The sequence below is a fragment of the Pseudophryne corroboree genome, chromosome 2, assembly GCF_028390025.1.
Source record: "Pseudophryne corroboree isolate aPseCor3 chromosome 2, aPseCor3.hap2, whole genome shotgun sequence".
NCBI classification, from domain to species: Eukaryota; Metazoa; Chordata; class Amphibia; order Anura; family Myobatrachidae; genus Pseudophryne; species Pseudophryne corroboree.
Genome location: NC_086445.1, coordinates 362065223 through 362084093, shown reverse-complemented (window position 1 = coordinate 362084093; position 18871 = coordinate 362065223). Strand labels below are relative to the sequence as shown.

General features: G+C 44.3%; 1 protein-coding gene across 2 annotated transcripts in view; it reads left to right on the top strand.

Annotated features, from left to right (window-relative positions):
• COL4A2 (collagen type IV alpha 2 chain) overlaps positions 1 to 18871 on the top strand; it is a 711921-nt gene that overhangs the window by 550609 nt on the left and 142441 nt on the right. For both annotated transcript variants that reach the window (XM_063953175.1, XM_063953174.1), the window contains 6 exons: positions 3073 to 3120; positions 6163 to 6207; positions 6959 to 7021; positions 12413 to 12457; positions 12923 to 12976; positions 17389 to 17455. In XM_063953175.1, the coding sequence (XP_063809245.1) occupies positions 3073 to 3120; positions 6163 to 6207; positions 6959 to 7021; positions 12413 to 12457; positions 12923 to 12976; positions 17389 to 17455 (322 nt within the window). The remainder of the gene's footprint in view (positions 1 to 3072; positions 3121 to 6162; positions 6208 to 6958; positions 7022 to 12412; positions 12458 to 12922; positions 12977 to 17388; positions 17456 to 18871) is intronic.

Below are 18871 nucleotides of genomic sequence, written 5' to 3'. Positions count from 1 at the left end.
CGTATCTTACAGTATTTAGAAGTTTAATTCCTACCTGCATAATAAAAACATTCATGATTTGCTTTGTCAATCACTAATGGCTTCCATTTGTGGATATCAGGGAGCTCTTGAGCAAACCAAGCCCTAGCAGTAATAACCTTAACATGAGTACAAAAGTACAAGACTTATTTATAGATATTCTTATTAAAGTTTTCCTCAATATGTTTTGGGCTACATAGGAGGAAACGTAGGGGCAGTAGACATAATGAGAATCCAAAACACAACCAAAAAGCATTTACCCTGAACAATTCCAAAGAAGGTGCCAAAAGCCACTATCAGGGGCTCTACATTTAAGGCAGTCAGCTGTACTTCAAAGACCCATTTTGAGAAGACAACACATAGGAACGATAAGCTCTGTGTAACACATAGAAATACACAGGGTGAATTGTCCATTGATTTGACCCCATTTCTTGTCTGTAAAAATATAAAACAATCCTCATATGTGGATCCACCTGTAGAAGGTCCATATGAAACCGGAGATGTTTCCGGATTAAAATAGAGCAACACCTAGACTTATGGGGAAAAATAGAGTGGTACATCCAGCCCACACAGAATTTTTAGTATATTTTTTAAGGCGTACTCTAAAAGACAAGTAATATCCATACTAAGGGGTATATTAAATTAAGGTCGGATCCATGCCGACATGCATTTGTCGGAATGGATCCGACAAGGGCTATTCAATGCCCATCTCAATTCGACTTTAAAAAAGTCGAATTGAGATGAGGGACCGGAGAGGGGAAAAAGGGGGGAGAGCCGCAGGCAGACTGGGGAGAGCCACGGGCAGAAGGGGGACAGTAGCTCTGCAGGAGGATGTGGCACAGCCGCCAGACCTCACGGCAGGGTCCACCCGGCTCCAGCAAGCAGGACCTCACTTGCTGGAGCCGGGTGGACGCTGCCGGGAGCGGCGGCTATGACACATCCTCCTGCAGCGCTGTGCTGTAGCGCTGCTGTCCCCTGTCTGTCTGCGGCTCTCCCCCCCTCTCCTCCTCTCAGGTCCCTCATCTCAGTTCGACTTTTTTTTAAGTCGAACTGAGATGATCGAAGGTCGAATTTGGCCCCGTTTCCCTCAGAAGTACGCGAATCGGCAGCTATACCGCCAATTACGTACTATTCGACAAGTCGAATTCCCCGACTTGTCGAATAAAAATGCTCGGGACTGAATAGGTCGGAACCCCTTCTGACCTGAAAAAGTGGAGTTTCGACCTTAATTGAATATACCCCTATATGTTGTTGTTTTATACCTGAGATAAAACAAGGGACCATTTTATTTTGTCATTAAGACCATGGACATTCCATGTGAGAAGACTGAGTCCCCCTACTACTATTTGCTTAAGCCATTGAGAAGTGCTAGTACCGGGGAACAAAAAGGGGTAAATGGACAAAAAGCCAACTAGTCGGCTAGCTGCACACACAAACATACTGTACAACAAGAAATAAAAAACAGATGCTTATGCATTAGTAAAATACTAACACATGCAGCAGGATGTAATGTTGCCTGAGTTTGGTGGCTGTGTGGGATGCTGGCCGAACTCAAGCGATTTTTAAAGTGGCAATCACTTACAAGGCAAAACCATGCCTTGTAAGTGATTGCCCCTTTAAAAAAATGTCCAATTTCAGCCGGCATCCCACGTGGCCGCTGAACTCAGGACGCCGTGTGGAATGCCGGCGTCGGTCATTGTTCACAACGGGGTCTGCCGTAACGTAATTTATTATTATTGGCCATGGACCCTGTTTGTAGGAACATTTTTACACAAGTCAGGATAATTTTGTTTGGTGATGCAGATCTCTGAAAATTGTCCTGGAACCCAGTTATTATACTGTGGCATACCGACTGTCACTCAACCTCTACTGTAACACTTAAGGTACACATACAAGTTTCAGTTACCCTGCATGTCCCGTCCCAACCTGTGAACCATCTAAAGTTCTGGTTTACTTCTATCCCTAAACAAACTATCCCTTTTTTAAATACCTTCTGCAAACAGACAGCAGAGCAAGCTGCAAAGCCCATAGCACCATATAAAGAAGAGGAAGACTCTAGAAAAGCCTACAGCACACTAACATAATATACATCACTAAAAAAGTACAGGAGCAGAAGAAGTACAGAAGTCAGGCATAAATAATACTGGAGTAGAGGAGTCAGCAATATAACCAAGCAGAATCAATAATGTTCCTGTCTCCTATCGAGCCAAGCCTCCGCCTCTGAAGGAGAACTGAAGAAGTGGGTAGGCCCATCAGCCTTCACCCAGAGACATGCAGGAAATAGCATTGAGTGTTGGATCTGCAGATCTCTAAGCTGTCTTTTAGCTTGGAGGAAGTGAACTGGAAAGATTCTTTTGGAAATCCAGGACTTAGTACGGATAAGCAGAGCTTGTCATATTTAAGAGGGCCACGAAGTCTAACAAGCCGAAGCACTGTGTCACAATCACAAATATGAAGTATTTGGACAATAAAGGTCCTTGAAGGAGCACATTGTGGAGGTTGCTGGCATGGAATACGGTGACCACACTCCACCAATATATTTAGAAAAAGGCAGTGGGAGCGGAACGCCCCCCCCCCCCCCCTCCCCACCACCACCCGCACCCCACCCCTTACGCCCCAATTTAGCCCCAGACTTGACTTTTGTAAAAAAAAATAAAAAATCAGCAAGTCTGGAGCTACCGTAAGTGCAGAATATAGTGGTCGATTCATGTAACTCGCCCAGCATGCAAGGAGGGCAAGTTACTGTTGCAGTTGTAGGTACCTTTGGGGTCAATTCAATTAACTTGCACCGCATGCGAAGTGGACGAGTTGCCGTTGCAGTTGTAGCTATTTAATCTGTGATTTCCTAATTTTACATAACTTTATACAATCTACTCATGCTGGGTAAGATAGCATTGCTTTTTCAAAATGTATCAATCTAGTTATTTTATAGCTTCTTATACAAAAAAAATAAAAAAATTGCACAAAGGCAGGTCACAAAGCAGCCTGACATTCATGTTCAGATGGAGAGTGAAAGAAAGTGTCAGTGATTCTGAGGTTTTCCCTCTACTACAGAGAGAAGAGACTGTGCAGTCATCTACTACAACCCTAACTGATTATCTGGTAAGGATCTCACTGATGAAATGAGTAATTACACTTATGTTCTGCTCCTGCGTGGTCTCCCTTAGCTTCTGTAAAAACTCTAATTTCCACTTTTACTATTTTGTGTAATTTGTTATATTAACTGAAGGAACAAACAGAATTAAGTACAATGTGATACATTTTTGGTGGCTGTATATAAAGGACTAAGCTATAGGAATGGGTGTGAAATAAATGTACACAAAGTTTAGTTTGTCCTTCTTTTGGCTGTATAGACAGACATTAATGAGAACAGTATATCATCCTGTCATTCCCTGGGTCACCAGCTATTGATCAGGGTGTTCTTTTTCTATGTGTTCCATCATCTCTCTGTGGTTAGTATGTTGGCAACCCAGGTGAGCAGGTGCAGACTTATTTGTATAGTTAGTGTATATGTAAGATAAATAGTATATATAGGGCCTGATTCTCAGTCACACACAAAAGCAAATGCATCAGTATCTGTTGGCGGTCGTCCATCTGTAAGTTTATGCAAAAGGCCTACGCACTCCTTCCCTTGTGTACATCCATGCAGTTGATTGTGTAAGGACTGAGACACCCACTATTAGTGCTCGTACACGCTGTAATACGGATTGATTTGTCCTTATACACCACCATTGGTCGCACCACCAGACCTTGCACCAGTCCTATGGCAGCTGTGGTGTATCTGTCTGACCATGGGCTTCTATGCTTGTGGCTGTGTGTCTGGGAACACAGCCGACTGCACTGACATGCCGTGACACTCCCACAACACACCCATGAGACAGGCTTTGTTTGCATTCAGTTCAAGACACTGCTCAGAAACATTCGTCACTTTTCCGCCACCTTTCTTATGCTGCCTGTACTGATGGCAGCAGTCCCTGTGTGTGTACACTCAGTGCAGTGCATGCATTGTAGGGGTAATCAGAACATTTTGCACATGTGCAGTTGTAAAAAAATCACTCAACTACCGGAACATCGCACTGTGGGCCTGATTCAGGTTGGATCGCAATACGCGGCAACGCTCCATTTCCAAGACGGAGTGATGTGGGGGTGGCAACGGTGAAACAGGGGCGGCGCCAGGCAAACAGTGGTAGTGACCGGGGGCGTGATCAGGACGGCTGCATGATGTCACACACAGCCGCTGCAATCACTAAAATGGCGGTAGGCCTCCTGCGGCTGCGCTGGCAGGAGGCTACCCCATTTTTAGCAATCATGCGGAAATTGCGGTGCGACCGCAATTTCAGCGTGGTCAAGGGGGGGCCGGCTGTTAACATGCTAAGCGGCCTTGCTCTGCGATGGGCAGGCCCCAGCATGCCATCCAAAGGATTGCAAATTCTGCTACTTAGCAGAATTTGCAATCCTCACTGAATCAGGTCCTGTGTGCAGATTGTGTGTGAATCAGGAGCAGGCCCATATAGTGCATAGTATAAATAATACCAAGTAAAAACAAAAGCGCACACAATTAAAAGCCCTCAAATTTATACAAATACAGATAAGATGGACATCTAATAAGCTGTTATGGTATATGGGTAGGTGGGTAAGTGGGGTCCGTAGAAGGTTTTTTTTTTTTTTTTTTGGTGAGAGCCTAGATTGGGGGAATGTGCGTAGCATGTAAGCATGCACGCCCACTTTAGGCATTAATGGATCACCAGGTTGGCGTTTGGTGCAAGCATTCCTGTGGGTAGTGTTCTGGATATCGATGAGGTATCTTAAGGAAAGCAGGGCTAGGCAGAGGAATGCGTTCTGGCTCTAAGAACTATTCAGTTCTTGAACAGTACTTGGTGCTGTGAGCAGCCGGGATCTGCAAAATATTACATTTAAAAAGTATATATATATATATATATATATATATATATATATATATATATAAAGATTAAATGTAGCTGCAATCAGTTGTGCCTGTGGGATCTTCAGATGGCATTGGTTCCCAACTCCCCGATCCTTTCCTTTGTAAGGAGAGCAGGGTTACGAAGACCTGCACTGCGTGCCCTCCGGCAGTGTGCATACGTGAATTTAGTTCACACATGTGCACTATCCAACACTGGTATGTTAAGTTATGCCGCTAGTAATTAGTGGCAAAATTGGCAATGTCAGGGATCCCGGGGACAGCTGCTTTTAGGAGCAATCCTGAATTGCTTCGGTAATGTGGTATCCAATGCCAAATACTGCTGCGCGTCAGATACCAAACTATCAGGGCACCTTAGGTACATATTGATAAATATGCCTCCTAATGTTTTATACTATTCTTGAACTCAGTCAACTTTTTTCTTGGTTAAATTTTAAGAAAATGTTTTATCAAAAATCATTTATGCTGCCTCATGTTGCTGGTGATTGTGCCCTCTGAAGGGGGTGGTCTTCAGTATGCCAAATGTCGGGATCCCGGCGCACAGTATACCGGCGCCGGAATACCGACACCCGGCATACCGACAGATATTCTCCCTCGTGGGGGTCCACGACCCCCCTGGAGGGAGAAGCGCCACCATGCCCGCAAGGGGCTCCTTTGCGCTCGCCACACTGTCGGTATGCCGGCGATCGGGCTCCCGGCGCCGGTATGCTGGTCGCCGGGAGCCCGGCCGCCAGCATACCATACTACACCCCTCTGAAGGATATACTATCCTGCAGTTTGGAGGGTCAAAGACTAACCATAGGTGACGTGTGGATGAAATACCTGCAGTTTAAGGAAAGCCACATGCAGTTTGTTGAGACTGCAGTCATCCTAGAAGAGGCCCGGCATATATGGATGCCCAGGCCAATGGATATGCATCTTTGGTTGTTCCGCTCTAGTGATGAGCAACAGGCAACTTCTTCCAGCTTTATGCCTTTCCAGTGTTTTTCTCTGATTTATGCTCCTTTGGCCCAGCGTTAAAGTGCATCAAGTTGCCCAAAACATAGGTGCCATTTGGACAAATAGAAAAAACTCTGCTAGTTTGCTAGTTTTACATCTTTATAAATGGTCTCTACTCATTCACAGAGAAATATGAACACACTCTACCTTTTACATTAAAATGCCATGCTTATTGCATTATTAAATGTAATGTTTATTTCTAGGGTGACAAAGGTGAAAAAGGTGAAAAAGGAAGTCCTGGACATACGGTAATATTTTTACTAAAACTTTTGTTATTTAGACAACTTCATTATTATATTTATCTTTTTTTATTTGTATTATATTGATCATCTCTTCCTATGTAACTTTTATTATTTAAGATGTGTCCTCATACATCTTGCCTCAATACGCCGTGCACCGCAAAATGCCTGGCGTGTGTCAGACGGCGGTTCCCGGGCAGCTCTGCTAACGTCGATAGTCTTTTTTGCTGAAGTGCGTCTTATTCCCATCACTAAGGAAGTAGGACGCACAAGCAGCTTATGCTGATTTAAATGAAATGCGGCATGCCTATATTCTGTGTGCGACTGCATATGAAATACTACACTACAGTGATTTCCTATTTGCATGGCAATTAAACTAAAATTAATTTTAATAGAAAAAGTCGCACATAAAGACGCTTAGCGTTACCAAGTCACAGCACGGCATAGCAAGACTAGAAGGGATGTTTAACGTGACTGCAGCAAGGGTGTAGGAGGACACATCTGAAGAGTGGGAAGATCTTATACATTGTTTAATCTTGAAAACTGCATCTTTCTATTATGTATATTTGTATATATAACTGTTATGTATGTTATTATGCATGGCCTATATAGAAACAGTTAACGTAGATATGCAAAAGTTCTATGTATGTTATTTATTTTTATATACTTTTTCTAAAATATTGCTCCCAGATACAATTTGAATCATGCTAATGTCTAACATAATTTTTTTTTTCTTATTCGATATTCTGCACATTATTAGGGTGAAGCAGCTTTACGCGGAGAGGAGGGAGAAGAAGGTATCATGGGCTTCCCAGGACAAAGGGTAAATTACATGCAGCACAGTTCAAGAATAACATTATTAAATACAAAAATAAATGAGTATAGACAAGATTGTAAACTATAGTGAAAACGGGCGGATTGGGATACAAAACCAGCCTGGGAACTTTCTGGAAGCAGCCCTAAATAGGGGCCGGGTCAGGGCAGGGGAGCAGGGCCGGTTCTTGCCCTTGTGGCGCCCCTGGCAAAAATAGGGGCGTGGCTTCGTATGGGGGCGTGGTCAGTTACGCCCCCATTTGTGCCCTCTGTAGCGCCGCTGGAAGAAAAATAAAAAATAAATAAAAGTATACTTACAATCCCCGCTCCTGATTCCAGACCGCTGCAGACCTCCTCCTCCGCCGGCGCCGCTCTTCTCCTTTCCTCGGATCTATGGGAGAGTTGTCATTATGTCTCTCCCTTAGCACAGCATAGACACTAGAGGTCAATTATAACCCCTAGTGTCTGTGCCACTATGCTGTGCGGAGCACGTTGACGTCATCGCGCACCGCACAGCACAGGACCTCTCCATGAAGGGAAACTAGACGCATAGCGTCTGGTTCCCTTCAAAGCGGGGGGCACTGCGGGGGGCACAGTGGCGGATCTTGCCATGGTGCGGCGCTCTCCGGATGGCACCGGCGCCCTCCGGAAGGCGGCACCCCGGGCAAAAGTCCTGCTTGCCCGTGGCAAGATCCGCTACTGTAGGGGAGAGCAGATATGGATCGAAGTACAGGTGGAGTGTGGCAAAATATGGAGAGTCATGGCCAACCCCTTAAAAAAAAAATTACTATTCATCTGACCCCCTCTGCAACTAACACGGGCCACTACTGTATGTGCAAGGGGACATACTGTATGCTGATATATCCATGTGGCATGTAGTTAATATCACAGCGATCGGGATCCCGACGCCAAAATCCCAACAGCCGGGAATGCTGACAGTACTCGCCAAGGCTATTCCCACTTGTGGGTTTCCTCAACACCCATAGAGCGGGAACAAAACCTGTGGCGAGCGCAGTGTGCCACCGCGCCTGAATCGTTCCGAGCACAGCGAGACTGCGAGGGGTCCCTTTACGCTCATCCCGCTGGTACTCTGGTGGCCGGGATGCCGCTGTTGGTATATTGACAGTTGGCATCCCGTCCGCTGGGATATCATTACCATCCCATCCATGTGTGTAAGACCCTCTCATCCCTTCCTGTAAATCTATTTAGCGATGAGTTACATAGGGAGGGAGAGCTGTTTGGTGGGATCTAAGTGCAGAGGCAAGGCAGAGCAGTGTGCGTGGGGGGAAGGGGGGTGTCTGTGTGAGAAAGGTAGAGCTCTATGAGGGGGGGATCTAACGGAGAGGGAGAGCAGTGTAAGAGGGAGAGAGGTGTGTTGGGGGGATCTGAGTGGTAAGACACAGAGCTGTGGGAGGGGGGAAAGCTGTGAGTGGGGATCTGAGTGGGGGTGTCTCTGTGAGGAGGCTAGGGATGTGTGTGGGGATCTGAGTGGGGGGGAGAGCTGTGGGGGGGTTCTGTGTGAGGAGGGTAGGGCTGTGGGGGGGGGGGTGATGTGTGAGGAGGGTAGGGCTGTGTGTGGGGATCTGTGTGGAGGGGAGAACTGTGATGGGGGGGAGCTGTGTATTTACCTTTAGGCTGTGGCTGGGGGCAGTTCCTCCATGGTGGCTGGTTCCTTTTGAAAGTGGCTGCAGGAGACAGAGATAGCAATTCGGCAGCTCTTGTTCAGCGTGGTGGGTAGGCTGAGACAGGCACCGGCCGCGCTTCTCTCCCTGGGACCCTCCTCTATTTTCTTACATGCAGCGCAGTCAGTCACTAAGCCTGCGCTGCAGTGAGACGCCGCAGCCCAGTCCCATGACACAAGGAGATCAGTGGCAGTGGGGACCTCCTCGCTTGTAGGTGCAGAGGGACGGGAACCGGGAGGTAGCGTGGCACATCAGAGACTTAAGCTCCTGCACATATGCGGTCTCCCAAAGCTGCCGATCGCGGCAGCCGACCCAATACGGTTGAGTGAAGGCCACTGAGGGAACGTCGGGACCGGCTAACCGGAAACTGATCCGGTGTCCCAATCCGCCCCTGAGTGGAAGTATCCTATCACCTTCTGTGCAGTCCACACTATGTACCACCACAGCATGGGACCTTATTCAGATTTACCCGCTAATGCGGCTACATCTCAGCTTTGCTGAATATCGGCAAACTGCGCATACGCAGTGGCCGCATTGTCCTGCGGAGTCATTCACATTGTGGGCACGTCCCTGAAGACGGGGTGTGTTGTGAGCATTTTCGGGACAGCTGCGTGACGTCACACACAGCTGCTCCAAGAAAAAAAGTAGCGCCAGACTGCCTGCCAGTGCAGTCAGGCTGCGCAGGTATGGGTCGACCTTAAATAGATGCGTCCACAATTAAATTGCGGATGCATCGTGGGGTAGCGCCACACACAAGCGATAAAGTAATTTTATGTTAAACACCATTGGCATTCATCAACCAACCCCAGTGCTAAACAACCTGGCTAGTTTTCGATACAAAATGGAGATCCTTGCCCCTTACATGATAAAAGGAGTAGGGTCTTCCAGGGATACGCACATGGGGGATTTTTGAGTACCCGTAAATTGCCCCCTGGCGGACTGATTTTTTTCTAAGACAGATTCCGTGGCTGATTCTAAGTCAGACTCAATGTCCATATTGCATGTAGTTGAGCAACTTTTTTCTACTGCTTTTGTGTCTAAGGGGTACATTTACTAAGCAGTGATAAGAGCGGATAAGTGAGCCAGTGGAGAAGTTGCCCCATCAACCAATCAACACTGAAGTAACATCTATAATTTGCATACTATAAAATGATACAGAGCCGCTGATTGGTTGATGGGGAAATATCTCCACTCGCTCACTTCTCCGCTGTTATCACTGCTTAGTAAATGTACCCCTAATTCCTGCGGCAGATACATCCAGAGTCCATGTGCACAGAGTCACGCATGGTCTAAGATACAGTATGTCTTGAAAGTGTATTGAGCGTTCCTTGGCAGCGACTGTGAGGTAGTAGGGAGGTAGCTAAGCGGATGGACAAAGATGGTCCATCTCAGGAGTGTAATATGGGAGTGGTGCAGGCATGTTGCCGAACTGGTCGCAAGCACAGACATTGGAGGCCATACTGGAAGACAATCTGCAACTAGCATGGGACTGGTGCACGTTTTAATCTAAAGATGCACCAAGCGGTATATGAGCATCTACATTCAGACACGCTTGTACACCAGGGAAGGGCTTGCAGCCATATCAGCGACATACGGTGAGGTCAGTGTTTGGGGAGGCACTGTATGATTCCTAACCCCCCTCCCCCTTACATATGAAAAGTAAAAAAAATATATGGGGTTCCCCATACTTAACCATAACCAGCACCAGGCTGAACCAGCCAGCGGGAAGGGGTACTGCCATTTCAGGGAGAACACTCGGTATGGGGTCCCACTCCAATCACATTAAAGGACCCGTCCCCCCAAACCAGTCAGCCCAGGGCTGGAATTCCTCGGAAAGTAGGGACCCCAGACAATATAAATGGAGTCCCCCTCTCCCGAGCTATGCCCCGCACCCCTGGTGGCGGTAGGTGCGGGGTTTATGTTATAATATTGTTCTTTACAGATGGCCTATAGGTCCCAGCAAGCCTGCCTGAGCATGCCGGCCCTTGGAGAACCACAAGTGACTGCATGCCATGACATTCTGGCACCTGTAGTCCTCCTGTAAATAATATAAATATTAAAATAAACACAAGACACATTTTATTTTAAAAAGTTTATTGTACAGCGTCTTCACCTGGGGGGCAGCGGCCTTTGGGCAGCTCTTTTCTATGACCGCCGCCTCCCCAGGGCTTCCCGGCATCTTCTGCCCTCGGGAGCTCTTGCATGCTCACTTTCTGCCGGCGGACTGACAGCCGCTGCTTCACGCTGGCTTCTATAAGCCAGCCCTGAGGGGCGGGGTGATGACGCGGCGAGGTGTGATTGGCTGCAGAAGTCATCTTAGATTTAAAAAATTACGCCATCGGCGCCATTTTTTAAATTGGAATCGCTCCACTGCCGAACTCTGCAATATGACAGACAGGGACTGGATCCTCTTGGATCCAGGCCTGCCGTCATGCCAGCTATCCCCGCCGGGTCCTGTCGCCACTAACGCCCGCACCTCTGCCGCATCCCCGCCGCACATCCGCCGCATCCCCGCCGCACATCCCGCTGCCCAACCAGTGATGACAGCGGATCCATCACTGGACAGCTGTTATCCAGTGACAGATCCGCTGTCCAATCACATCTGCCTGACTGACAGGGGCGTGCTTTCACGTGCATTGAAAGCACGCCCCTGTCACCGAGGCACATAAACTAGATGTTATTTTCAATGGGCTTTTAATGCCCACGGCTCGGCCCTGACCTCGCCCGCCCCTCCCCCCTCCCCCCGCTCCCGCAGTTTTCTATTGTAACCGGGAGGCACAGCTATCAGTGCCTCCCAAACCTATTTTTAATGTATATTTGGTTAGTATAATACAAAGCAGATACTTATGACACAGAATATGTGTCATGAGTATCTTCTTTGTATTATTTTTAACCACTAATGACAGGGGAGGCACTGCCGCCCTAGCGCCCCCTGACTGCACGTCCCTGACCTGTATGTGCATAAAGTCGCTAAAGTAATCCCAGCAAAAGATGCACACAGAAGATGGGTACCGCCAGCAGAAGGTACGGGGTGTGCCACTGCACGGATGGGGACGGGAACGAGGAATATTTAGAGGGCAATACAAAAACCACATCTAAATTGTTCTATTAACTGCCTTGCAAATAACATGTTAAGAATATTAGAACCATTGTAAAATGTAAACTAGCATAGAACACTGTCAATATACTGTAACAGATGGTTTGTAAACCACAGTAATCTCCCATCAAGTACAGGTTAAGTATCCCATATCCAAATATTCCGAAATATGGAATATTCCAAAATACTGCATTTTTTGAGAAAGACTGAGATAGTGAAACCTTTGTTTTATGATAGCTCAATGTACACAAACTTTGTTTAACACAAATTATTGTATTAAATGACCTTCAGGCTGTGTGTATAAGGTGTATATGAGACATAAATGCATTCTGTGCTTAGACTTGTGTCCCATCGCCATGATATCTCATTATGGTATTCAGTTATTCCAAAATAAGGAAAAATCCAATATCCAGAATACTTCTGGTCCCAAGCATTTTGGATACGGGGTACTCAACCTGTAACATAAATAGAAAGCATGAACTGGCTAACGTTATGAGAATTGTCACATTTTGGCTTTTTTACGTATGCAAATACCTCCATAGTTCATCCAAAAGATACTTATAATACAAATTAGAATATGGTGTACTTGATATACAGCATAATAATTTGATTGAATTTCTAGGGGACTGCTGGCAATGATGGACTGCGCGGGGAAACAGGAAAAGACGTAAGTGAGAGCTTGTTTGAACTATTCCCATGAATATATCTATGTGTTGAGTACTTAATAGACAATATCAATTCTAACTAAGGTTTAAGTGTGGCACACTTCATTAACAAGCTAAGGAGGAACGTCCTCCCCACGTTTTTCACATAATTAAACTCATTTTACCCATGTTGCCACTCTAGAAATCTTCAACAAACATATTCTTAGAGTACCGCTTTACCAAGCTGTCTGTTAGTGTCCCTTTCATTTCAAAGAATTAAAACAAATTTTCGAGTTTCTATTCTGTAGTCTGTTACAGTTTAAGTTTATTTTGTATCGTGTTATTTTTTTATTTGCAAATGTGAAGTGCTATATTAATAAAATTATTATTATTATTATTATTAATAATAATAATATTCAACCAATATAATCAGTTGTTTGTTTTCCCTTCTACTTAAATTAAAAAAAATATTATTTGCAATTTAACAGGGATTGCCTGGGACAAGTGGTAATCCTGGAACAACTGGCTTCATTGGAATAAAGGTAAATAAGTTACTCCACTGTTTAGTTCAGACGTATTCTTCTGTATGTTCCCTTAGTTAACATGCATAACTAAAACATTTAGCTTTATCAGAGATACACAGTTATATGAACATGTGTGCTCAGTAGGAGTTATTTTTATATTTACAGGAAGCACTATGGATTTTTAGATGCAACACACGTAATGATACATGTTGATGCTCTCTTCCTCGTACTGTACAGTTATTTCTTTCAAATTACTCCATCATTTTTCTCAAAGACATTTTACAGCACACTTTCCTCTAGGTTCAGTTATTTACTATGGCATATCTCACAGTCTATCGGCACAGATGACCGATGTTATCCTGTAGTGGAGACGGATGAGCTTCAGGGCTGAAGGGCAGGCTGTGTCTGTAATGCGCAGCTGCAGTACAACCTCATAATATTTACTTGGAGGCTGGCCTGGCTGAACTTAGTAGGAGCTGCAGAGTCACTTCCTGACCTGGTCAGCTCCTCTCAGGCAGTTCCCATGGGCATTTGAGATAGAACTGGCTGGGTGAGGAAGTGGCTCTGCAGCAGGTTCTTGACTCCTATGCTGGAGGGAAAGGGTGGGGGGGGGGGTTGGTCGGATGAGTACCCACTGTCTTTCCTCCCCATGTCTGTCTCTTTCTCTCTCTCTATCCATATCTGTCTATCCTTGTGTCCCTCCCCATGTCTTTTTTTTCCCCGTTCTCTCTCTATGTGTCCCTCTCTCTGGGTTCCTATCCATGTCAGTCTCTCTCACCTTCCCCTTATCACTCTCTCTCTCTTCGTGTCTGTCTTCCCCTTGTCTCCTCCCTCCCTGTGTCTGTCTCTCTCTCCATGTCTCCTCCCTCCCTATATCTGTCTCCCTCCCCATGTATCTCTCTCCCAGTGTTTATCTCTCCCCATGTCTGTCTCTTCACATATCTGTATATCTCTCTCTCCCTCCCCATGTCACTCTCTCTCCATAACTGTCTCTCTCTGACCCTGTCTCTCTCTCTCTGCATGTCTATCGCTCTCTCTCCGCATGTTTGTCACTCTCTCTCTCTCTCTCTCTCCCTTCTCATGTTGCCCTTTCTCCCCATGTCTGTCTATCTGTCCCTGTCTCTCCCCCCCTCCCCATGTTTCCTTGGCTCTCTTACACACATAGGCACACACACACTTGCAGTAGGTTGGAGGTTTCCACATATGTGCACTCTCTCTACTCGCTCTAATATTTGGAAACCTCCCCCCACCCCTTAAAAATCTTGCGTTTGCCCCTGTATTACTGTATATGTTTCTTTAAGCATTGGTGCTTGTATTTCAAACTACAAGTGCAGTGCAGTGCAGTTATGACATATTGTCTAGCAAACTATATCATGACAATGTTATGGTAATACACAAATTAAGAAAAAAAACGTATATAAGTGTTTGCTAATAAATGGCAGTTTCTATCTGGATTTTCTCCAATAAGACTGCTGAAAACACCAGCAGCCTGGCTGTACCACTAAGCTCACCGCATGTCTGGGGGCTTCTACAGTAGTACACACGTATGTGATGTGCAGTAATATTATGATTGGCACTAATAGGATGGGAAATGTATGTTTAATATCACTATATTGATAAACTGAGTCACACAGACCTTCAAATATCAAATAAATAATTACGTGGACATTTAGGGCCATATCCAATTAGCTGCTGTAATTTACTATAGCTAATTGACTCACCCAGGACTATCCTGTTAGCCGTGATGCCAGCACTTTTCAGGGATTTGGTTTAGCAAGCCTCAGGCAGGCAAAACCAAATCCACGATAAGTAAGAGGTTTTTTCATGATCACTGCCTCGAAAATACATAGATCTGTGGCTTTTCACAGATCATATGTGTTTTTGTGCACGGAAAAAACGGGCTATAAAAGGATAGCCCTATAATGACGATCAGGCAAAAATCGTGATAAAAGCCTTTTTTTCCCCATGTATATACAACACAAATAGCCTGGTGCTAATAAACAGTATTATCAAATATATAAAATATATAAGTGTCTAGAAAATATTTATTAAATTAAGCAGCAAAAGGCAGGAAAGTATGCTTGTGGGTGTATAACAGCAGAGTGCCTCTGCACTAAAAAAAATATGACATGGGAAAACTAGTCTGACAGAAAATGTCATCATGTTTTAAATGCGGACACAATTATAACAACAGACAAGTTTTTTATTCCTTTGTCTGCTATACTAAAACATTATAGATCCACCTCCCAGAATAGGTAAATCCAGTTGATTTATGCATATCTGATGGTATATTTTAAAGCTGCTATTTAAGCTGTGAAAATGTCTGCTCTACATACTGTACATGTTGAATTTGAAGATGTTCTAATTTTATTTGACCGGTCAGTATACTTTTAATAAATTTGCAGGCACTCTTCTGTTCAATAGTTTTTTTTCCATGTGACAAATTACCCCGGCTAGTAGGATACCCTCCTTAGACTTTGGGCTTAAGTATTGAATGACCTTAGTCAATGCAACACACCTATTCCATAAATTGCCTTCCCTTTGGCTCTATAACTGTCAACTAACAGCAAATTTACTGACAGCAAAGGAAATGATGTAGATTGTTTACATAGTATGAAAAAATGTCAGTAAATGATACAACCACCAACCGCTACAATAATGTACAGATGACTTTCATATACAGACCTCATCTTACGGTCATTAAAGCCTCCTTTTCGCTACTCATATTAGTACAGTTGTAGAAAAACAGATATACTGTAGCACAGCAATGTGTCCATAAAACATCCTAGTCACCAGATGGATCCATCCTGCAGTGGACACATCTGGAACCATAGCTGCTTAATAGTCTGCACACTATGTCATTGATGTCTGCCATTGTGTTCAGCTGATGGGGAGCACATTATATTTATCCAGTATTCATGGCAAAAGAAAGAGACATGGGAGGCATAATAGTGAATGGAAACAGACAGGTAGTAATAAAAATGACATAAGAACTCTCTGATCTGCCCACAAAACCTCCACTGTTTCTCTATTAGTTACTGCCAGGATATACCACATCCCCTAAAACACTACTGAAGATTATTGTTCTTCTGGGTAAAGAGACATTTCAAAGGAAATTTTTGTTAGTGGGAATCTTATTATATATGGTACAGACAAATCATATACCGTCTTGGTTAGAAGAAATGATTAAAGCATTAGTCAGTTTCTATTCTGTTGCTTAAGGCTATATGGAATTCCTGTTCACCACTGAAAACTAACGGATGAAAATATAACCTCAGTGTAATAAGCTGCTTTACAGAAACAACTCAGTAAATGGTTTGAAAATCCTAAAACTTTGTAAAGATAAAAGGCGAGATGTAATAGCGTCAGGGCCGGTGCAAGGTCTTGCGGCACCCCAGGCAAATCTTTTGCCCTCTCAGACGGGAGATGCAGGTGCCCACTAGGTGAGCTGGGGTGAATTGCATCATTAATACATATACAGAGAAATGGGACAACTCTCAAGGAGTTTTAAAGTTTTTGTGACTTTTTTCACAATATACTGTACTTTCACTTTAAAATTCCTTCAGTGCCATCTATTCTTTATCTACTCTATAATACTGTATATGGTATCTGGGGGGGATATTCAGTTGGGATTGGGTACAGGATGCACTGGCCAGAATATCCCGCAGCATCCGGACCACCATAATTCCAAAATTTGTATGAAATTAATTAACCTTACCCCTTACCCTAGCCCTCCCTCCCCCCAGCCTAACCCTAACCGTCATACTAACATTTAGGCTGCTGGCTGTCGGGATTCTGAATGCAACATCCCATCCGCCGGGATGCCACCTACATCCCTTTAATTGTATGTGTATACATACATATATACACACAGAAATACATATATTTCTATGCTCCTTATTGTGTTTCATCCTCCCATCTGTAAGTTCATTACTAACCTGCATACAGACAACATGCTTCATTTAGTTTTTCATTAGATGAATTCAGTGGTGCCCTCCAGTGGCTGGCGCCCCTAGGCAGCCGCCTAAAGCTGCCTAATGGTAGAGCCGGCCCTGAATAGCGTCCAAGATTGCCGGAGGTGCCAGATGCCGGCTGACCTCAGAATTTTTTTTTTAAAACGGCAGTCATTTACAATGTCTTGTAAATGACTGCCCCTTTAAAAAAATGTCCGACATTGGCCGGAATCCCGCACCTCCGGCAATCTCGGATGCTATTACATCTCGCCTCGAGTGGTTTAATGCCTGGCTCAGTGAGGAAAGGTTTTTGACAACAACACAGAACAAACTCAAGGCAATTTAATGTATTTCTTCTTAGTAGGCAACAATATTGCTAATTAACAAAATACATACTGTAGGTTACTCACAGATTTTTTTTATGAACAGTTATGTCAACAAAAATGTTCTGTTTTTTTTGTAATTTTTTTAACCTAGGGAGATCAAGGGGAAATTGGTGCTCAAGGACCAGTAACTTACGTTACACAGCCTGCAACACGAAAAGGTACATAGGAATATCTGTCTTATTTCAAACAAATTTAAAGCTTAATAATACAATCCACATGCACACATTGGAACTGATTTTCTATTGAACACATATGTTACTGTAGATAGTTTTGGTGTTGGTTGTGGTCCCTAGGGTGCCGCGGCTGTAACATTCGACAGAGCCGGCCATAGGCATAGGCAAACTATGCAATTGCCTAGGGCATTTGATATGCCTAGGGGCATCAGCAGCTTCTGCTGATTAAAATGATATGCGGCATGCCTATATTCTGTGTGTAGCATTTCATATGCATATACAGCCACAGTCTCACACAGTATATAGGCATGCTGTATATAATTTTAATCAGCAGAAGCTGCTTGTGATCCTAGCCACATAGCAATGCAAATAAGATGCATTTTCATAAAAAAAGGTGCCCGACGTTAGCATTGAGGCAATATTTATGAGGACACATCTGTATCCAAGCAGAGGCAGAGGTCACAGTGTTAGTGGCAGTGTGAGTGCTGTGTGCATGTGAGTGGGTTGGTTGTGCAGTAGTGTTCGGAATATGTGTAAGGAGCATTATGTGTGTCATGTAAAAATGCATTAATAATGTGCAACATATGTGTAAGGGGCACTATGTGTGTTATGTGTATAAGGGCATTAATAATGTGCGGCATATGTGTAACAGGGTACTACTGTATGTGTGTCATTATGTTTATAGGGGCACTAATAATGTGCAGCAAATGTGTAGGGGGCACTATGTGTGTCATTATGTGTATAAGGGCATTAATAATGTGCGGCATATGTGTAACAGGGTACTACTGTATGTGTGTCATTATGTGTATAGGGGCACTAATAATGTGCAGCAAATGTGTAGGGGGCACTATGTGTGTCATTATGTGTATAAGGGTATTAATAATGTGCGGCATATGTGTAAGACATTATGTGTAAAAGGGCATTAATAAAGGCTGTCATAATGTGTAACGCAAATTATGTTTATAAGGACATTAATAAGGTGTCTCATATGTTTAAGGGGCATTACAGTGGGGCATTAGATGTATAAATGCATTACTAATGTGTGGCATTATGTGTATAAGGTGCTCTACTGTGTGGCATTGCATATAGAAAGAGCACTACTGTGTCGTCTAATGTGAATAAAGAGCAATATGGTGTGGTGTAATGTGAATAAGGAGCAATTCAGTGTGATGTAATGTGAATAAGGGTCTCTACTGTGAGGAGTAACGTTTATAAGGTAAAGTGATACTGCTGTGGGATGTAATATGAATTATGGACACTGTCGCATGATCAAATGTGAATAAAGTTGCAGTACTGTGTGGCGTAAATGGAATTGGGGTTACTATTGTGTGGCCATGCCCCTTGCCAGCAAAAACACACCCCTTTTTGGGCTGTGCGCCAAATGTGCGAACTGTTCCTATT